The sequence below is a fragment of the Fusarium musae genome, chromosome 5 (genome assembly GCF_019915245.1).
Source record: "Fusarium musae strain F31 chromosome 5, whole genome shotgun sequence".
Taxonomy (NCBI): Eukaryota; Fungi; Ascomycota; class Sordariomycetes; order Hypocreales; family Nectriaceae; genus Fusarium; species Fusarium musae.
Genome location: NC_058391.1, coordinates 3,160,105 through 3,176,977, shown reverse-complemented (window position 1 = coordinate 3,176,977; position 16,873 = coordinate 3,160,105). Strand labels below are relative to the sequence as shown.

The following is a 16,873-nucleotide window of genomic DNA, read 5'->3' as shown; positions in this document are numbered from 1 at the left end:
GATCGCCTACTGGACGCGTCTCAATCTCCCGGTCGGCGAGAAACCTTGGACGTCATCGGCAAGCCGTCCAAACCTCCCAGCACAATCGGATGCTTGAAGCAATCTTTAAAGCTGCCGAAGGTCATGCAAAGTTTCAAGAACTCATCGAGGGACTCGGTGGCTTACTTCTTGATGGCACTATCGACAGTGATGAAAGGATTCAACAGGTAATCGAGGGTTTCAGTGGCTTAGCTCTTCGTGACAAACATATGGCTGCTCAACCTCGAGCTTCTAGGAGGGGGGCACTGATTATGGCGATGGGGATGCTGAGGCTATCATGGAATCAATGGAGCAGGACTATTGAGTATTGAAGGAGGGTGTGGTTTCGTGTTCTCAGATGGGTTTTGTCTGCCGGCTCAACGTCCTAAGCCTCCTATATCTTTTCTTTTGTATCGAGACTACTACATGTATATTTCCTTGAGTCCTTTTGGATTGGTCATGCCTTTCTAGTTGTACTTCTAACTATGGTCAATCCTTGAATTCAATTGCGTGTTTTTCTTCACCCTGAGTCTTTGTCTTTTGCCCTCATGAAACTCCTGCCTGCCTCCTCGTGGGTTATTCCTTTGAATATTCCTTCTATTAGCAGGATGACTCTGAATGATATTAGTGAACCTGATTTACTAATATAAGACGAACAAGCGGCTATTAACAATGCTTTCTTTCATCTCTCATAGTCATACTACCAATCCAAAAAAAGGAAAAAAAAGTCTAGTTTACTATATCAGTTCACCGTAACGGAGTTATCTGGCAACGGTATGGTAGTAACTGCTAATTCATATCTCATTTTGATAACTCTTGTCATCATATACCTGGCTTTAAGGCAGCCACGTTGAATATTTCGCAAACTATAGAAGGTGTAACATGACGAAGGGATCAGCGGGGGTGACCTTTATATACGAGTCCTATGAAAGCTTTTAAATAGACACTATTATCATATTTACTTAAACAAATAGTGGATAAAATGGTGGTAAACTAGTGAGTAGTGGAGGATGGCATGATGCCATACATTTAGAAGTTAGATGCTACTGTCAATGCCCAGCCTTCTTTATACATTCAGCGCCCTAGTATTATCTTAGATATTTAGGACTGTTCTTTTCTTTTACCTTTCTTTTTAACCTTGGTTATTCTCTAAATTCATCTTCATATTTCGCCTTCTTATGATGATCAATCACGTCTTGCATCCACTTAGGATATGCTTTAAGCCTGAATGAAGGCCTTCAGTTACGTGAGCTTCCACCTAATAACTTTAGTCCTTATATTATCACCACATTGTATTGATTCTAAACTTCTGTACTCGAGTGGTCTGATGTGTGAAGCCTGATGCGTGGTAAATTCGAGGCGAACTTGACCTTGTTAATCATCTCAATCTTCTGGTTCTGATCACAATCTACGTCTTCTTTGCCGCATCATTGTCGTGCTTGTACTTGAGTATTGGGGTTTGATGGCATCGATGCCATGCCTTGACTTGGAGGACTTGCCATTTGCTGCGACATACATGTCACATCGTGTTTGAGAAACGTGTCGCCGGACTTCTCAACCTTGGTCATAAATAAATGAAAGATCGCAGACTTATACTGCTTGATTATTATGTGACAATTGGTTCCAAGTTGTCGAACTAGGAAGATCAAAATGAATAAACGAGGACTCTCGACGTCGACGTTGATGAGGCTCAAGCCCAAACTGTGGCAAGGGTCTCGCTAGGTACCTGATTCTGGTTTAGTGCATTCGGTCCCAAAGCAAATCATGTTAAAACCTGAGCTGCCAGAAACACGTAACTAACCTAAAGAAATGTCAAGTTCACCAAATCTATACTCAATTGGTCTAATGCTCTTTGTCGCACAGCTTGGACGTCCCAAGCTTACTTGCGTCTCCTTGGCAGCCAAGGCCAGCTTCAATTGCCTGCATCTGTGACGTAATCCGTAAGATTATAGTCTACACATGCCAATTGGGCTTATTCGCGCATCTTGACAGCAACACCGACTTTTTAGAATCTCACAAATCACTAACTCTCATTGTCTTCTGTACAACTTTCCCTATTGCGTGCCAATATGTCGTCCACCCAAAAGCCAACCATCCTTCTCGTCCACGGTGCCTGGCATGGTTCCTGGATCTGGAAGTACCAGATCCCTGAGCTAGAGTCCCTCGGATATGTCACTCAGAACCTGGATCTGCCTTCAGTATCTGGTGTACCAGGCAAGACCCAATTCGACGATGCAGCGCACGTGCGAAGTGTCCTGGAACCACTCTTAGCCGAAGGCAAACAAGTCGTCGTGTTAGCGCATTCATATGGCGGACCAATTGGTAGCGGAGCTATCACCGGACTGTCTGTTGCCGATCGAGCCAGAGACAACCTACCAGGTGGAGTTTTAGGGCTCATCATTCTCTGCGGGTACATATTCCCGGGAGGCATGGATCAAGGCGCTGTTATTCGCAGCTTAGGCGGTCTTCCATATGTCAATTGGGATACCCCTTCTCCCGGACTCTTTGTCGCCAAAGACCCTGATAGTCTCTTCTATCGACCCGATGTTTCAAACGAGCAGGCAAAATGGGCACTGTCACAGTTGCAGCCGCAGAGCATGGCTGCGAATATGGGCGTCGTCCCTCCTCAAGCATGGCCAACAGAGTCATATAAAGGTCGTCTGGCGTATATCAAAGCAACAGAGGATGCCGTCATTCCCTTTTCCGACCAGGAGAGCATGATTGCTTCCAGCGGAGGGAGTGAAGCTTGGAAGACTCGTGTGCTGGAGGGATCTGGCCATAGTCCTCAGATTTCTCGACCTCAGGAGGTCGCCCAGGCAGTCGACAGTCTCATCCAAGACTTTCCAAACCACAAGTAAAGCGGGTAGAGAGCTTGATATGTTCTTAGCATCGCATATTAGAGAATATATTAGAACGTGGTATTTATGTTCAATTTTGCTTATTAACGTCAGTCGCGCGACTGTAACTTATGCCTTGCGTCAACTTTTGGATCTTGAGATAAACTCTGCTCAAAGGCAACAAATCTACAGCTGAAGCATAGTAGAATTTCACAACGGGAAAAGAATAAATAAGCCACTATATTTACTTCTCAATTTCTCAAATATTGCTTTCCTGCAAAATTGCCTACATGTCGTTGAAAGCTTAATATATGGCTGAAATATCGCTCCTAGGGTGACTGGTTTGGCCGTCATCCTCCAGAGCCTCATCTTACCACGGGAAATGCCAGAACGGGATTTCTCAGCCGCACGAGACAGTTCAAAACTATACCAGAATAAGCGCATTTCCATAAGCCAATTTCTAGTCTTGATGCAGCGCCAAACGTCAATGGCAGAACTGCAATTCCTAGATCCTTTCAAAACGTCGAGAACTGAGATATTTGCTCAAAGGCAATAATTCGTCATGTTGATCGCAAAGCCTCTGGAAATTCGGAGAGTTCAAAAAGAAAGAGTTCCCGAGCGCGGGAGAAAAACAATAAAAAATTCGAAATTTCAGCTGGTGAGTGAATTCTTCCCTGACCGCGGGAAGTGTCTTCCTTAGAAATCAACGACCCTCATCCGCGGGACGATGGTATTCCAGGGATCGTACCCGCGGGAGCGAGCAACATCAGGCCAGAGGTGGGATTCGTGAGTCGAGAGCGAGGGAGCGCAAGCAAATGAGTGACGATGAAGGGTAGGACGAGGCCGGGGCATCAGGGGCTTCTTATGTGCCGTTCGTGCCGAGAAAAATGGGCCTTGGCATCGATCTAAGCCCCGTCTTGGCAAAGATCAAAGGGGCTAGGACCAGAAGAGTTGGAGGTTGCGGGGTTCACCGATGAAGCTTAATCTGTGAATGCGGAGATGGCCCTGGGACACGGGGACTTGAGGTGATCTCATCTCGAACTCGTGGGATCAGATGAGGTGTAGTAAGTCTAGATGCAGTGTTCAGAGCTCAAAGGATTTGACGCTTGCGTACGTTATACCACTATACCGGTAGTGTTCTGGAAGCCTTCTCGGGAGCAAGACTGCTCCCTTCGCTCCCTTCAACTGTTGACTCGCCACCAACTCAATCTTCTCCGCACTCGCACGGGTACCCTCTATAACGGGGATCCCGACCCATTTCTTTCGTCGGCGAATTCTACCCGCGGGAACAAAAAACGACACATTCTGTCTCCATCAACAGCCATCACCAAGTCCATCAAACCCAGCAATGACAAACCGAACCGTTTCTCAATCTCCACGGGGTAAATCACCCGATCCAAGATTTACATTTTTACCCCATGGGCAACCACCTTAGTGACCTCGTTTCAATCCCCTATAAGATCAGGGTCCCCCTTCGAACCCCAAGCCTTTCCCTAATCACTAGTTCAGTCCAGACCCAAGCATCCCAGAGCTTAAAGAGTCAAGACCACCCCAATTCATCTTCTCTTCCCCTCTTTCAGTTTCAGCACACACTTCACAATGGCTGGAGGCGTTGTCAAGAAGCCCGTCAACATCTTCAAGCTGGGCGATGTCGGTGAGCCTAAGGGCGTCTTTAACTGGCGACTATGGTTTGCTGTCTTTGCTTTCGGCCTCATGGGTGCGGCGCGTGGTATTGACGAGGGTCTCATCTCGGGTGCTTTCAAGTCAAAGGACTTTAAGGAATACATCCACTTTGAGGATTACTCTACTGTTGAACAGGCCAACATCAAGGCTAATGTTTCGGCCATGGTTCAGATTGGTTGTGTTGGAGGTGCATTGATGTAAGTACCAATCATTATGCACTCTGACGAAATATTCACTGACACTTCTTCTCTAGCGCATTCCTCATTTGCGATAGAATCGGACGTATTTGGGCCACTCGACAGCTCTGCGTTGTTTGGATCGTCGGAATCGTCATCTTCATGGCCAACGGCGGCAGTCTCGGCGCCGTCTACGCCGGTCGTTTCATCGCAGGTCTCGGAGTTGGTCAAACAGCCGTTGTCGGCCCCGTTTATCTCGCCGAAATCGCCCCAACAGCTGTTCGTGGTCTCTGCACTTGCGTCTTCTCCGGTTTCGTCTACCTTGGTATCGTCTTGGCCTACTTCGCCAACTACGGCTGCTCTCTGCACATGGGTGACAACACTCACGCCCGCTGGCTCGTTCCTACCAGCCTTCACATCATGTTTGCAGGCTTGATTCTGATTCTTAGCTTCTTCGTTGACGAATCTCCTCGTTTCCTCATCAAGAAGGGTCAGACTGAGAAGGCTACTGCTGTTATGGCCCGCCTCCGACAGCAAGATCCCGAGTCCGATTACATTACCCGCGAAATCACCGCAATTCAGCTGGCCCACGAGCACGAGCTTGAGAGTGTCAACAACTCATTCCTCGGTACATGCAAGGAGCTGTTCCTCAACAGCAGCAACCTTTACCGTCTATATCTCGCCAGCATGGTCCAGGTTCTCGCTCAGTGGTCCGGTGCTGGCTCTATCACTCTCTACGCCCCCGATCTCTTCGCCATTCTCGGTATCAAGGGTTCTGAGACTGGCCTGCTTGTTACAGCCCTCTTCGGCATTGTTAAGCTAATCTCGGCCATTACTTGCGCTCTGTTCCTCGTCGATGTCATCGGCCGAAAGCGTGCTCTCATTGGAGGCATTGCCCTGCAAGCTCTTGCTATGATCTACGTTGGCTCATTCCTTACTGCCGTCCCAGAGCCTCATAGCTCTTCCCCTGCTGCTCGTGGTGCTATGGCCATGATCTACGTTTCTGGCATCGGCTGGGCTCTTGGTTGGAACACCATGTCCTACATTCTCACTGCCGAGTTGTTCCCCCTCCGTGTCCGAGCTTTCGGTACTTCCTTCGCCATGACCCTGCATTTCCTCTGCCAATACGGTAGCAGCCGAGCCACTCCCAACATGCTTTTGCCAACATCCGAGGGTGGAATCAACCCCAATGGCACCTTCTGGACCTACGCTGCTATCCTGGTTGTGGGTGGTATTTGGGTTGTTGTTTCAGTCCCAGAGACTGCTGGCCGTTCCCTTGAGAGCATGGACAGACTCTTTGACCTTCCTTGGTACAAGATTGGTCTGTTCGGCAACCGTGATGCTGAGCAGCAGGATGCTGTGTACAACGAGAAGGAGAGCGTTGCTATGAACACTCACGGACAGGTTGTTTATGTTGAGAACAAGTCCAAAGAGGTTGTATAATTTACTTGAATGGAGTTTGGGATCTTACGAATTTGATATGAAGGAAAGCAATTTGTTTTTGCATGATAGTATATCTTATAATGCATACTGTTCAAAGTGATTACTATTACACCACATCTAACCTCGTTTGTGATATTCACTTGCTTTGTTTATATGATTTGGTCGTAAATGGTAGCAGTGTTTTAAGTGCTTGATACACTGTGACTAGCTGCGTCAGTCCTAGCTTTTAATCCTTATCAATCATATTGAATTTAGCACAAGCTACTTATCGCCTATCGATATCTGAGGGGATTAGATAATCATTTTCACCATCATATTTTGGAGTCATTGGTTCAGTGTGAGACAAGCATGAACCTATTCACAAGCTTACTTCGCAGTAACCACATTCGTTCCATTACTGCTAGTCGCAAGCCCCAATATTGTTTCAAGAGCCATGCATCTATAGCGCGAGGGGGTATAGAGAGGCCAAACTGCGTTTACTTCGGTTAAACCGTGGTGAATGCCGCCTCAATGGTCACGTTACTGATCGAGCTCCTCATGACAGCGTATCGGCAGTACAGTTGCAGTGTCTCTTGAGACTTTTCCCTTCCCGATTGCAAAGATATGGCCAACCTGATGAGACTGACTCTCGCGGAGAAACAATCGGCCTACAGCCTTTTCGCGATTGCAAGGTAGGACAGAGTCTAGACCGAGACATGGACAGCTGAGTTAAAAGCCCAAAACCTATATTCCAGGCCCAGAATGTCATCAACTAGCTATGGCGATTGTTTCATTGGCAAGTGTAGGGTCGTGCATGTTGGTTAGCGAAAGTGGCTGCCGATATCACAGCGCTTTGCTCTCTAGGTTTCGCCTACGCACGAAGAAACAACGCTAGCCAATCTATCGATTTCGCCACAAAACAGTATTGATTTCAACTAGGCTTAACTACCACAGATGGCTAAGCTGATTGCTCCTGGGATACTCGATTAGAAGCAAAATGCTGATTTGGATAGTTTCACCGACCTTCTCTGTCGCAATAATTCATGCAGCCACATTTGAGCTGTCACAAAGAATAAACAAGTCATTCTAGGACCATAAGATAGTAGAATCAGCTCAAGTATATAAAGAGACTCTTAGTTCTCTCTCAAGCTAAATGAAACCATCTCTTGCCATCAACAACAACCAAGTTCATCTCCCACAGCTTTGGTTTCAACTTTTACATATTGACCATTCTTTCGAAATCATCATGCCTTCTTCCAACTATAGCGATTTCGCCTCTTGGATCGGTGTTAGTATCCATCCCTCTGTCAATAAAATCACGGAAAGAAATCTAACGCGCATTCCTTGGTTGATAGGTCGAACATGAAGACAATCAACCTGAGGGAACCGTCACCGAATTGAACGGCGGCAGCGCCAATGTTGGCCAAGGCTTTGGAGGAAGGTAAAGATTTGCGTCCTCTGCTCGAGCAAGCTTCTGCTGTCCATGGAAATTCGCTGACTACTGAATCTAGCAACATCTGGCTCAGGACTATCAAGGCTAATAAGCCAGATATGATGATGAACAACATTTCCATCTATATCGGACATGGCGACGCAGCCAGAACGGATGATCTTGCAAAGGGCGCTGGAGGCGACTACCGCTTCCTTGACTGGACTCGTAACATGACTGCCACGAAGTAGGAGCCACGTTGATCGCCGATCCTCAATGATTAACATCTACTAATGGCGTTAGGTTTATTACTGAATTTTCCCTCTGGCGTCAGAGTATTCCTCAAGGTGCACCTCCTGCAGGGTGGGATGGAATAACCGGTGACATCAATGCGGGTCGAGGGGGCGACAACCTCTATCTTATCTGGAAGAGTGATGTTTACACTGGTTCTAAGTAGGCGCCTGCTGAATATCATGCCCAAGTATATAAGGAGAGTTCCCCATTGCATGATTCAAGAATTTAGCATAGATCCTCTATAGACGGGTTATTCCTGCTCCTCTAAATAAACATTGTCCTCGACCACCTTGTTACAAAGAGTTCTGTACCCAGCCTCGTGAAAGTAGGCAATTAGATAAGTCTGGTCCTTGTCCCAAGTTGTATCAGTCCAGATGTATCTAGAGCCTGCAGGGATAATACCCTGTTCATCGCGACCATCCTCCTCAATCGCCATAAGACGTCTGCGCGCTAACAAACTGGCTCTGGTCTCCCAGCCGCCCATGGTAGATGTCATCTTTTCGAACAGGTTCAGAGAGTCCAATCTGATAGCCTTGTTCCTACACTTTTGCGATACAAAGTTGAGGACAGGCAGAACGTAGATGTCCAAGACAGTCTCGACTCGCGTCGATGGACCCGAAGTATGCTCGACAGCGTGCATCATCTCCATGATATCAGCAAAGATGTTATCGTATTTGTCGTACTCTGTCTCCATAGGGTCAAGACAACAGTTCAGGAGGATGTAGACAACTTTTTGTCCAACGTGAAATATCCTAGTTGTATTTTTAGCAACCATGTCTGTTTCAACTTCCAGTCTTTCGATGATGACAGTTTCCCATTTGCGAAGCTGTTCCAGGAGCATATCTCGTCTTGCCATCAAATACGCTCTGTGGAATGTATCACAGTACGAGCGATCTTGCAAGGTCTTAACGACAAATATTACAGCGCGAGTGATGAAACTATTCCACATAGCGGCAAATTGGTTAAAGTCTGCTTTTGCTGAAGGTACCGTACAAGGTATTGCTTGGGTAGAAAAACGCGACCAGCAGTCTCGCTGCAAAGGAAAGAAGCAGGAGTTCAGACTAAAGAAGACTTGCAAACGGGGAAGAATCCGCTCAGCTTGGTCCAATCCCTCATCGTTGGAGATTGCGGTGTAGATAGGTTCTGGCTGCGGCTCGAACCCTTCATTGACTTCTTCTGCCAATTGATCTTTCTGCTGTCGTAATAGCTCTACGCTGCTGGTGAGCATACGATCAGCTGTCGCGGTGTTCCCGTGCAGTAGCTCGAAGAGAAACAGGATGAACATGTTGATAAGTGTATTCCGCCGAGAGACAGTGGCAAAATTTGACTGGATCCGGGCTTGTAAGGCAGATATCGATTTTGAGTGGTAATGCAGAGCGATGCGATACGTTGGGTCGCTGGATGCCCTAGAGAGGTCCGAGGAAGGCTTCAAGCCAGTATATGGCCTTGGACCAAGACGGTACAGAGATTGCATGAGCGCACCGACACTCAAGACAGAAAACTTGACACAGTCATCGCTCATGGCTTCCCGCGGTATGGCTTTGTTCCAGAAAAGGGTACAAGGGGTGTAACCAAAGTCATGAGCCATTTGGTAACGAAAGAGATCGAAGTATGGTGCTTCATGGGGCTCCAAACTGGAGGATCTAGGCTGGCACAGGAGAGGGGTGAAGTCTTGATGACTCGAAGGGTCTTGCTTTGGCAAAAGAACTTTGGGGGCTGTGAGAGGTTGGATGGCCTTTTGGGTGGCTTCTCCGTATTCACAGATTCGGTGTGATCTTTCGCATCGCCTACAAGCTGGCCTCGCCTCGTCACATCTCAAGTGCATTCGTTTACACTAATGATGTCAATCAAGTATTGTCAGACACACAACTATGGAACGTCTCTTATCAAAAGACCAGGGTAAGGGCGGCTTACTGAGATACAGCCACTTCGGCTTTTGGGTGCACCAGAACGTTTAGGTTTGCCCAACTGGATCGTATTTACGAGTGCGTTGGCGGGAATCATGGTCCGGCCAACAACTGCGCCTCAGTGATGCACTTGCTTATGTATGAACAAGAGGGGGAACTGGATGTTAGATCGGATATTTTTGAGTTGTCTGGCTCAGAAGTAAGAATGACAAGGTTGAGAAACGGGCAAGGTCAGGCCTACCAGCAGCCAGCGGTCAGATGCAGGTTGGCCTGTATGACAAAGCACTCCACTAATCCAATGTATTCCAAGCATAAATCATAGGTGATTGGTTGATGAATACGATTACTACTTATAGTCTAGTTTCCCCGATTTCTCCGCCGTCAGCATGGATCGATATTGCTTGAGCAACCAATCACTTCGAGCAACTAACGAATCGGCATTGAAGAAGCATGCACTATTCTCAATTAGGTTCTGGTCTCTGAAGAGGGCTACAGAATTGCGTCTTGTATAAAAATCTCAAGCTCGGAAATGGTGGGAGGTAGTATACCCTCCTTATTTATGCTAACGACTGACTATAAAAGAGCTTGAATGGCCTTTTAATGAACCCAGAATGAGACCAATAGTCCCCCTCTACAGTGAAACCTCCAGCCCCAAACCCCCATCAAGGATTCTCCCCCATAGAGGAAAGAAGGCCGCAAGGCGTTGGGAACGTACTGGAAAACCCAAGTCCCGGTCAGGTTGCGGTACCTGTAAGATCCGAAGAGTCAAATGCGACGGTAAGGGCATTCGATATAATGATCGTTGAGCACGTTTCTAATTCATCAATGGGCTACAGAGGCTAGACCGATATGTATCCGATGTGCCAAGGGAAGATTCGATTGCGACGGTTACAGCAGCGACACCACCAGAGAAGCGAGCGACTCAAATGGCTTCTCAAGCGGCACTGAAAGCTCTATTAGCGACGTGTCCGCGTCCGCTGGAACCCCTTCAACACCTCTAAACCTGACCCCAAGTCCCTTATCAGATCACTTGGAACCTTGTACATGGCAGGAATCTATTTGGCCATTCTCTCCATTTGCATCGGATTGCAACCCAGTCTATGTTGAGCACTTTATCCAAAATGCAAACCTCAGTAATGCACTTTTTGGCTACAGCGAGCTTTACTCCACTATTGTCCTTCACGAGACCCTCCAAGATGAGTGTATACAGAAGGCCGTCCTGGCTCTTGGGTCGTTCTTTTACAGTGGATTTGTCTTAAGCAAGAACGGTGTACAGATCGAGATGGCCAATCACCACAGACACCAATCACTTCAGCTCTACAACGGTGCACTGCACACTTTCCGCAAGAGAATGCAAAATTTGACCCGCACCGCAACTCGATGCATCACTTTCATGACCCCGCTGTTGGCCATGTACGAACTGCTTCAGGGCGACCTCAATGCCGCAGATCAACTTTTTAGCAGTGCGATCGAAGCACTTCGTTCTTCAGGAGATATCTCGCACATTTCGACTAGTGAGAGCTCTGGTATGTTTTCTTATACGAATCTGCAAACTGTCGGAGATACAATACCCCTATTCACGATGACAAGTAAACAAAGCTGTGATGCAGACCTACATGGGGACTCTGTTGTGTTTCTCCACTCAGATGTACTTACCGCTGTCATTGAAGATGCAAGCTTCCATGAGGGGCATTCCGGGGATATGCTGCACGACGTGTCGGTTTTGGATAATGATTACGGCTGGATCAACTGATGCCGGTATTCGTACCGCGAGATACCTGAGAGAATCTTAAATTCATGCTAAAGTATAAATTGAGTTTGGTGAAAGATGGAGGCCACGTACAACAGAAAGAGGAGCTGTAATGTTGGAGATAGAGACTGGGAGCTGTTCAACCAGCAGTTCAAACGATTGGGATAAGGGCATAAAGAATATTCAACAGAACGAATTATACAAAAGGGTTGCAGTAGTCTTCATATAGTAAGTTAACAAGCTTGATTTATATGAATGAATAACCTCCCCAATTACCATAAAGTCGATCCCAACTATCTCAGCGACGCAACTTCAAGCACTGCATTGACAAAAGCACCAGGCTTCTCCTGCGGAAGATTATGCCCCGCACCAGGAACCTGATGGTGTACACGTAGACCACTAAAGTACTTCGCTGAAGAAGACCCATTCGTCGGCGGAAAGTTGCCGTCTGCAAGTCCATCCAATGTTACAGTTGGGACTGAAATAACGGGCTGTTGAAGAAGCTCCTTCTCAATATGACTGTAATCGGGATCGCCCGGAGCATACAACAGGCGATGTTTGTAAACATGAGTAACAATGCTGATATAGTCTGGATTGATAAAGGTCTCAGCAGCACGATCCAGATCTGCTTCTGTGAAGTTCCATTCAGGAGAGTTCTTGTCCCAAACAGCCCTAGCTATTTCTTTCGGGTGTTCTGCCAAAGCCGCTTGTCCACCGGGAGTTAGAAAATAGTACAAGTACCAAAAGCCCGCTTCAATCTTGGCATCGAGTGGAACCCAGGCTTTTGACAGGTCTTGGATCAAGTAGCTGTTGACTGATACTAGGCCAGCACATCGTTCGGGCCACAGAGCTGCTGCCACGCACGCACCGCGTCCACCCCAGTCGTAACCAGCAAAGATAGCTTTTTTTATGTTTAGAGCATCAAGTAATTCGATGATATCGTAGCCTAGAGCTGCTTGCTGGCCGGAGCGGAAGGTATCTATGTGTAGAAAGGTGGTAGGTCTATTACCGCGCAGATATGGAACAATAACACGGTATCCTTGTTTCACAAGAGCTGGCGCGACTTCCGTGTAGCTGTGAATATCATAGGGCCACCCGTGAAGGAGAAGAACGGCCTGTGAATCTGAGGAACCGTCTTCATAGTATGCCACTTGAAGTCTGGTCGTGTTTACATGTGACAGTGGCTCAAGTCGGGATACATGCTCAGTGCGACGGTTTTGGTGTTTGGCGGAGTACTCCTTACCAAGTGGATGGTCAGGTAGCTTCAAGGTAAGAGTTTGGGTTATGGAAGTAGCTAGAATCAGGAAGAGATAAATGATCATGGTGTCCTTAGTTGGGAGAGATGCTTGACCGTATCCATGATACACGGTGAGAATAGACTTTTTAAAGAAAATGACGTGCACTGAATTTTCGGTGAGTTGACTTGATATGTCTCGTGGAGACATCATAAGCTTTGATCATCGATTAATGATAGGCCAATGAGAAGTTTACCCTCGTATAGGCGAACTTCATAAAAAAGCATTCCACATCTCTCCCTCAATTGTCGAAACTGGTCTGCAAAAGGTGTAACGTGAGATAAATGCCGCAATCGAGATTGGATTGTGATTTCAAAGTCTATCTACTGATTTAAGATCTCGGCCACAGGTCTCAACTGCAACTAACACATCTGGAAAACTTCAACTTTTAGTAGCCGACCACCTAGGCATTGCATTTCTTATGAACCCAGAAATGCAACACTGATCAGGAACCGGAAGAAAAAAAATCATGTTAATGGATAAGAACACACCTCGAAGTACGATCATGCTGCATGATTGAAGTAGATGAAGTGAATGGTAAGAAAACTCATTCGGTCAATAAGATTCTTCCGCAGTCGAACTACATTCTTCAGGGGATCTCTTTCATCTTGTAGGCGATCGAAGATTATTCTGTCATTACATATACTTCTATGAAAGGTGTCTCTCCGTTCGAACCGCAGACTTTGCCTGATTATCCCGACCCAGCCATAATAGCTCCGGTCTCACATTATGCCCACAAGTATCAAGGAGTGCTTTATGCATAGTTACCTGATCCAAATCCAAGTCTGCTACTACCATGCCTTCTTCTATTGCGAGTAGCTGGCCTGCCAGTTGTCGCCCATCCGGTGCAAATATCCTCGCATTTCCCCCACCAGGGACATTAAACACTGGAGCTTGACTGGTGCCGATCATCTCAATGGATGGCTGTGATATTACCGTTGTCGAGTGCAGTGTAAAACACTGAGCTTGGATAGAGTAGACACGAGAGATCGCTGCTACCGCTGTGCATAGATTAGATGGGTCTAAGAGGATAGAGGTTATCTTACCTTCATCAGACATGGAGTATGGTTCGGGTCCACCGGAGTGAACTGGTACACAGGGCCATGCCGCACAATGAATCTGCTCTCGTTGGGAGAAAGTATTGAAGTTGGTCAGGGGATTGAAATGTTCCTTGATAGGGTCAGTTAGAATACCCCATGCATAAGGGTTCGAGGCTTACTCCACAGGACAATTGCCCAACTCTGCCAACAGAAGTCAGAGCAACATTGTCAAGCGAGGGGCCATGCCCATCACCAAAGATAGTCCTCTCGATATGAAAAGGTTTGAGTTTTCGTCTTGCCATCACGACTTCACCATCGCTGTTGGTTATGCATTGTGCAATGTACAGAGAGTTTCCGCTTCGCTCAGAGAACCCGAGACAAACGACGATATTGTTTTCTGCTGCAGAAGACTTGATGTCTTGCATTTCACTTGAATCAAGACCTAATGAGTTCTCGGTGTATCTCACGACCATCTCAAGATCCATTGAGCGGGCCCTTAATGAGAGTGAGCTCAGACTTTTGGCATGGAACGCAATACTTACCATATCCATGCAGGATATCCCGGTACCCAGAGCTCAGGGAAGGCAATGATGCGCGCTCCTCTTGAAGCAGCGTCTTTTATCAAATCGCATGTTTTTGTGACAGTACCAGCCAAGTCAAACCAGACTGGTTCAGCTTGAACAACAGCTGCTTTGACAAGATTTGTGTTGACAGACATGATAAGAACGATCGTTGGTTGAGATGTCGGGTGCTAGCAACTGAGAGGTACTATTAAAATTACTTTCGACGTGTTATAAGCAAGATCATTGTGATGAGTCTCATATCTACCCTCGCCAGTTCATATCGCACTTGAAATATCACAATGTTTGCCCACGAATGTGAATACGAGCAAGTCTTCTTGATTGGTCCGGTTTTTCTGCGCCACGGAGATAGGCAAGACTATGCGTCTGACGTGAGATTCGGGGACCAACAGCTAGCTAGCCAGCTTCATTCTGATGGCCAAGCAATAAAGTCCTGGAGGCTCTGTGTAAGAACTGCGCTCACTTTAGACCTTGGCCATTGAGGATGGTTTGCTCGTGTATGCGTGCCAAGAGCCATGACGGAACATGAGGAATCTGCATAATTTCTGCCAGGTCCATCTTGCGCCGCAGCCCAAAGCCATTTTATTGTAGTAGAAGCAGAGCACAGTAAAGAAGTAAATGTAAGAAGCACTTTGATAGCATTGCTGAGGGAACTGTCGTCGGTAGCATTGACAAGTGACCGGGTCTTAGAGTTATAAATCTGATACCCACGCAAGCAGTAAATCCGTGCCAATACATGTCGATCACAATATTCAATTCAATACGTATTCCTTTTTATTTCTGAGGCTCATTGGACTCGGAGTTATTGCTCTGTCAGCAGCAGCCAAATCAGTCAGATCATGCAACGATATAACCCCTCCGAATGTACCAGGTGCCACGATCAGATCCATCAAAAGTCGAATATATCGCGGCCACTCAGTTCCTGCACTTCCCCCAACACTACTTCAAGAAGTCACACATTTAAACATCTGTGAAGTAGATGTCACTCTATCTCATTGGAACGAAGACGATACAGTTCTCGTGCAGATTTGGCTGCCTCTTGACAACTGGAACTTCCGTTATCTCGCTATTGGGGGCGGTGCTTGGGCAGCTGGGCTGGGTCAATTTGATCTTGCCCTCCCTGCTTCTCAAGGCTACGCTGTCTCTTCCACCAATGCTGGTATCAGTGGGAATCCAATCGATCCGTCAGACTGGGCCTTGAAGCCTGATGGCACTGTCAATTATGGCCTTCTCCAAAACTTTGCTTCACGATCTGTCCATGACATGGCACTTATTGGCAAGTCAGTTGCAGCGTCTTTCTACAAGGTCCCGGCGACGAAGGCATACTTCAATGGCTGCTCTACTGGGGGCCGTCAAGGCTTGGCGGCAGCACAGCATTATCCAAGCGATTTTGATGGGATTCTGGCTGGAGCTCCCGCCATCTACTGGTCGGAGTATGTCATGGCAGAACTTTGGCCTCAAGTTGTCATGAAAGACGCGAACTATTATCCATCGACTTGCGAGTTGGATGCTTTTGTATCAGCAGCCGTGGAATCTTGCGACGGAAAGGATGTAGTAGTGGATGGCGTGGTTACAGAGCCGTTTACGTGCGAGTACGACCCCTTCGCCCTTTTCGACCAGAGGATTGAGTGTGGCAATGAGAGCATAGTGATTAGCCAACTTGCGGCATCAATCGCGAATAAGATATGGAGAGGTCCGACCGACTCAAAAGGCAACGCCCTATGGTATTGAATGCCCAGAGGTGCATCGCTTACCGCTTTGGCTGCTACTAAGACAGTGAATGGCACAATCACTGGTGCGCCATTCTTTGTAGCTGATACATGGGTTCGCAACTTCGTCAAGGCGGACCCAAGCTTTGACACATCGGAACTCAGTATCTCTGACTTCGAAAAACTGTTTTCAGAGTCCCGAGCTAAGTTTGGTCATATCATGGATTCATCAGATCCCAATCTCCATCGATTCAGGACAGCGGGCGGAAAAATGATTATTTGGCATGGCCTGAGCGATCAGTTGATTTATCCTCAGGATAGCATCCGATACCTGACAGAGGTTGAGAAGAAGTTCAAGTCCAAGGGAAAAAGTGAGGATATGGATAACTTTCTTCGCCTCTTTCTTGCTCCCGGAGTTGATCATTGTGGGTTCGGCCAAAACCCTGGTGCTGTACCAACAGACCCCTTTGGGGCCCTGCTAGCCTGGGTGGAAGACGAGAAACCTCCTCATACAGTGGAAGCACATACGAAGCCAGACGCATTGACCCAGTTCTCAAGAAAGATATGTCTTTATCCTGAAATGGCAAAATACAAGGGTAGGGGAAACACGAGCTTCTCCAAGAACTATATTTGCGCCACTCCTTGGAGGCATTGAGTTCAGGGGCATTGGGTAGTCTGTCTTGCCCCATCATGGTCAACACCTTCTACGTAGCGAGTATAGCTATATAAGAC

The 16,873-nt window shown here is 47.1% G+C and overlaps 7 protein-coding genes across 7 annotated transcripts; 4 read left to right on the top strand and 3 right to left on the bottom strand.

Annotated features, from left to right (window-relative positions):
- Positions 1–2,087: 2,087 nt before the first annotated feature.
- J7337_007412 (uncharacterized protein) lies at positions 2,088–2,876 on the top strand (the record flags this gene model as incomplete). The annotated part of the gene is made up of 1 exon (XM_044825064.1): positions 2,088–2,876. The coding sequence occupies one exon, from the start codon at positions 2,088–2,090 to the stop codon at positions 2,874–2,876; it is 789 nt and encodes a 262-aa protein (XP_044680721.1).
- A 1,578-nt stretch (positions 2,877–4,454) lies between these two features.
- On the top strand, positions 4,455–6,157 carry J7337_007411 (uncharacterized protein; the record flags this gene model as incomplete). Its single annotated transcript, XM_044825063.1, has 2 exons — positions 4,455–4,735; positions 4,792–6,157. The coding sequence occupies 2 exons, from the start codon at positions 4,455–4,457 to the stop codon at positions 6,155–6,157; spliced, it is 1,647 nt and encodes a 548-aa protein (XP_044680720.1).
- A 1,395-nt stretch (positions 6,158–7,552) lies between these two features.
- Positions 7,553–8,022, top strand: J7337_007410 (uncharacterized protein; the record flags this gene model as incomplete). Its single annotated transcript, XM_044825062.1, has 2 exons — positions 7,553–7,812; positions 7,869–8,022. 2 exons carry the CDS (start codon positions 7,553–7,555, stop codon positions 8,020–8,022), a joined length of 414 nt encoding a protein of 137 aa, XP_044680719.1.
- An 87-nt stretch (positions 8,023–8,109) lies between these two features.
- J7337_007409 (uncharacterized protein) lies at positions 8,110–9,447 on the bottom strand (the record flags this gene model as incomplete). Its single annotated transcript, XM_044825061.1, has 1 exon — positions 8,110–9,447. The coding sequence occupies one exon, from the start codon at positions 9,445–9,447 to the stop codon at positions 8,110–8,112; it is 1,338 nt and encodes a 445-aa protein (XP_044680718.1).
- Positions 9,448–11,809: 2,362 nt separating this feature from the next.
- J7337_007408 (uncharacterized protein) lies at positions 11,810–12,838 on the bottom strand (the record flags this gene model as incomplete). The annotated part of the gene is made up of 1 exon (XM_044825060.1): positions 11,810–12,838. One exon carries the CDS (start codon positions 12,836–12,838, stop codon positions 11,810–11,812), a length of 1,029 nt encoding a protein of 342 aa, XP_044680717.1.
- Positions 12,839–13,459: 621 nt separating this feature from the next.
- Positions 13,460–14,569, bottom strand: J7337_007407 (uncharacterized protein; the record flags this gene model as incomplete). Its single annotated transcript, XM_044825059.1, has 4 exons — positions 13,460–13,806; positions 13,858–13,981; positions 14,031–14,346; positions 14,394–14,569. 4 exons carry the CDS (start codon positions 14,567–14,569, stop codon positions 13,460–13,462), a joined length of 963 nt encoding a protein of 320 aa, XP_044680716.1.
- A 725-nt stretch (positions 14,570–15,294) lies between these two features.
- Positions 15,295–16,796, top strand: J7337_007406 (uncharacterized protein; the record flags this gene model as incomplete). Its single annotated transcript, XM_044825058.1, has 3 exons — positions 15,295–15,303; positions 15,459–16,060; positions 16,172–16,796. The coding sequence occupies 3 exons, from the start codon at positions 15,295–15,297 to the stop codon at positions 16,794–16,796; spliced, it is 1,236 nt and encodes a 411-aa protein (XP_044680715.1).
- Positions 16,797–16,873: the final 77 nt, after the last annotated feature.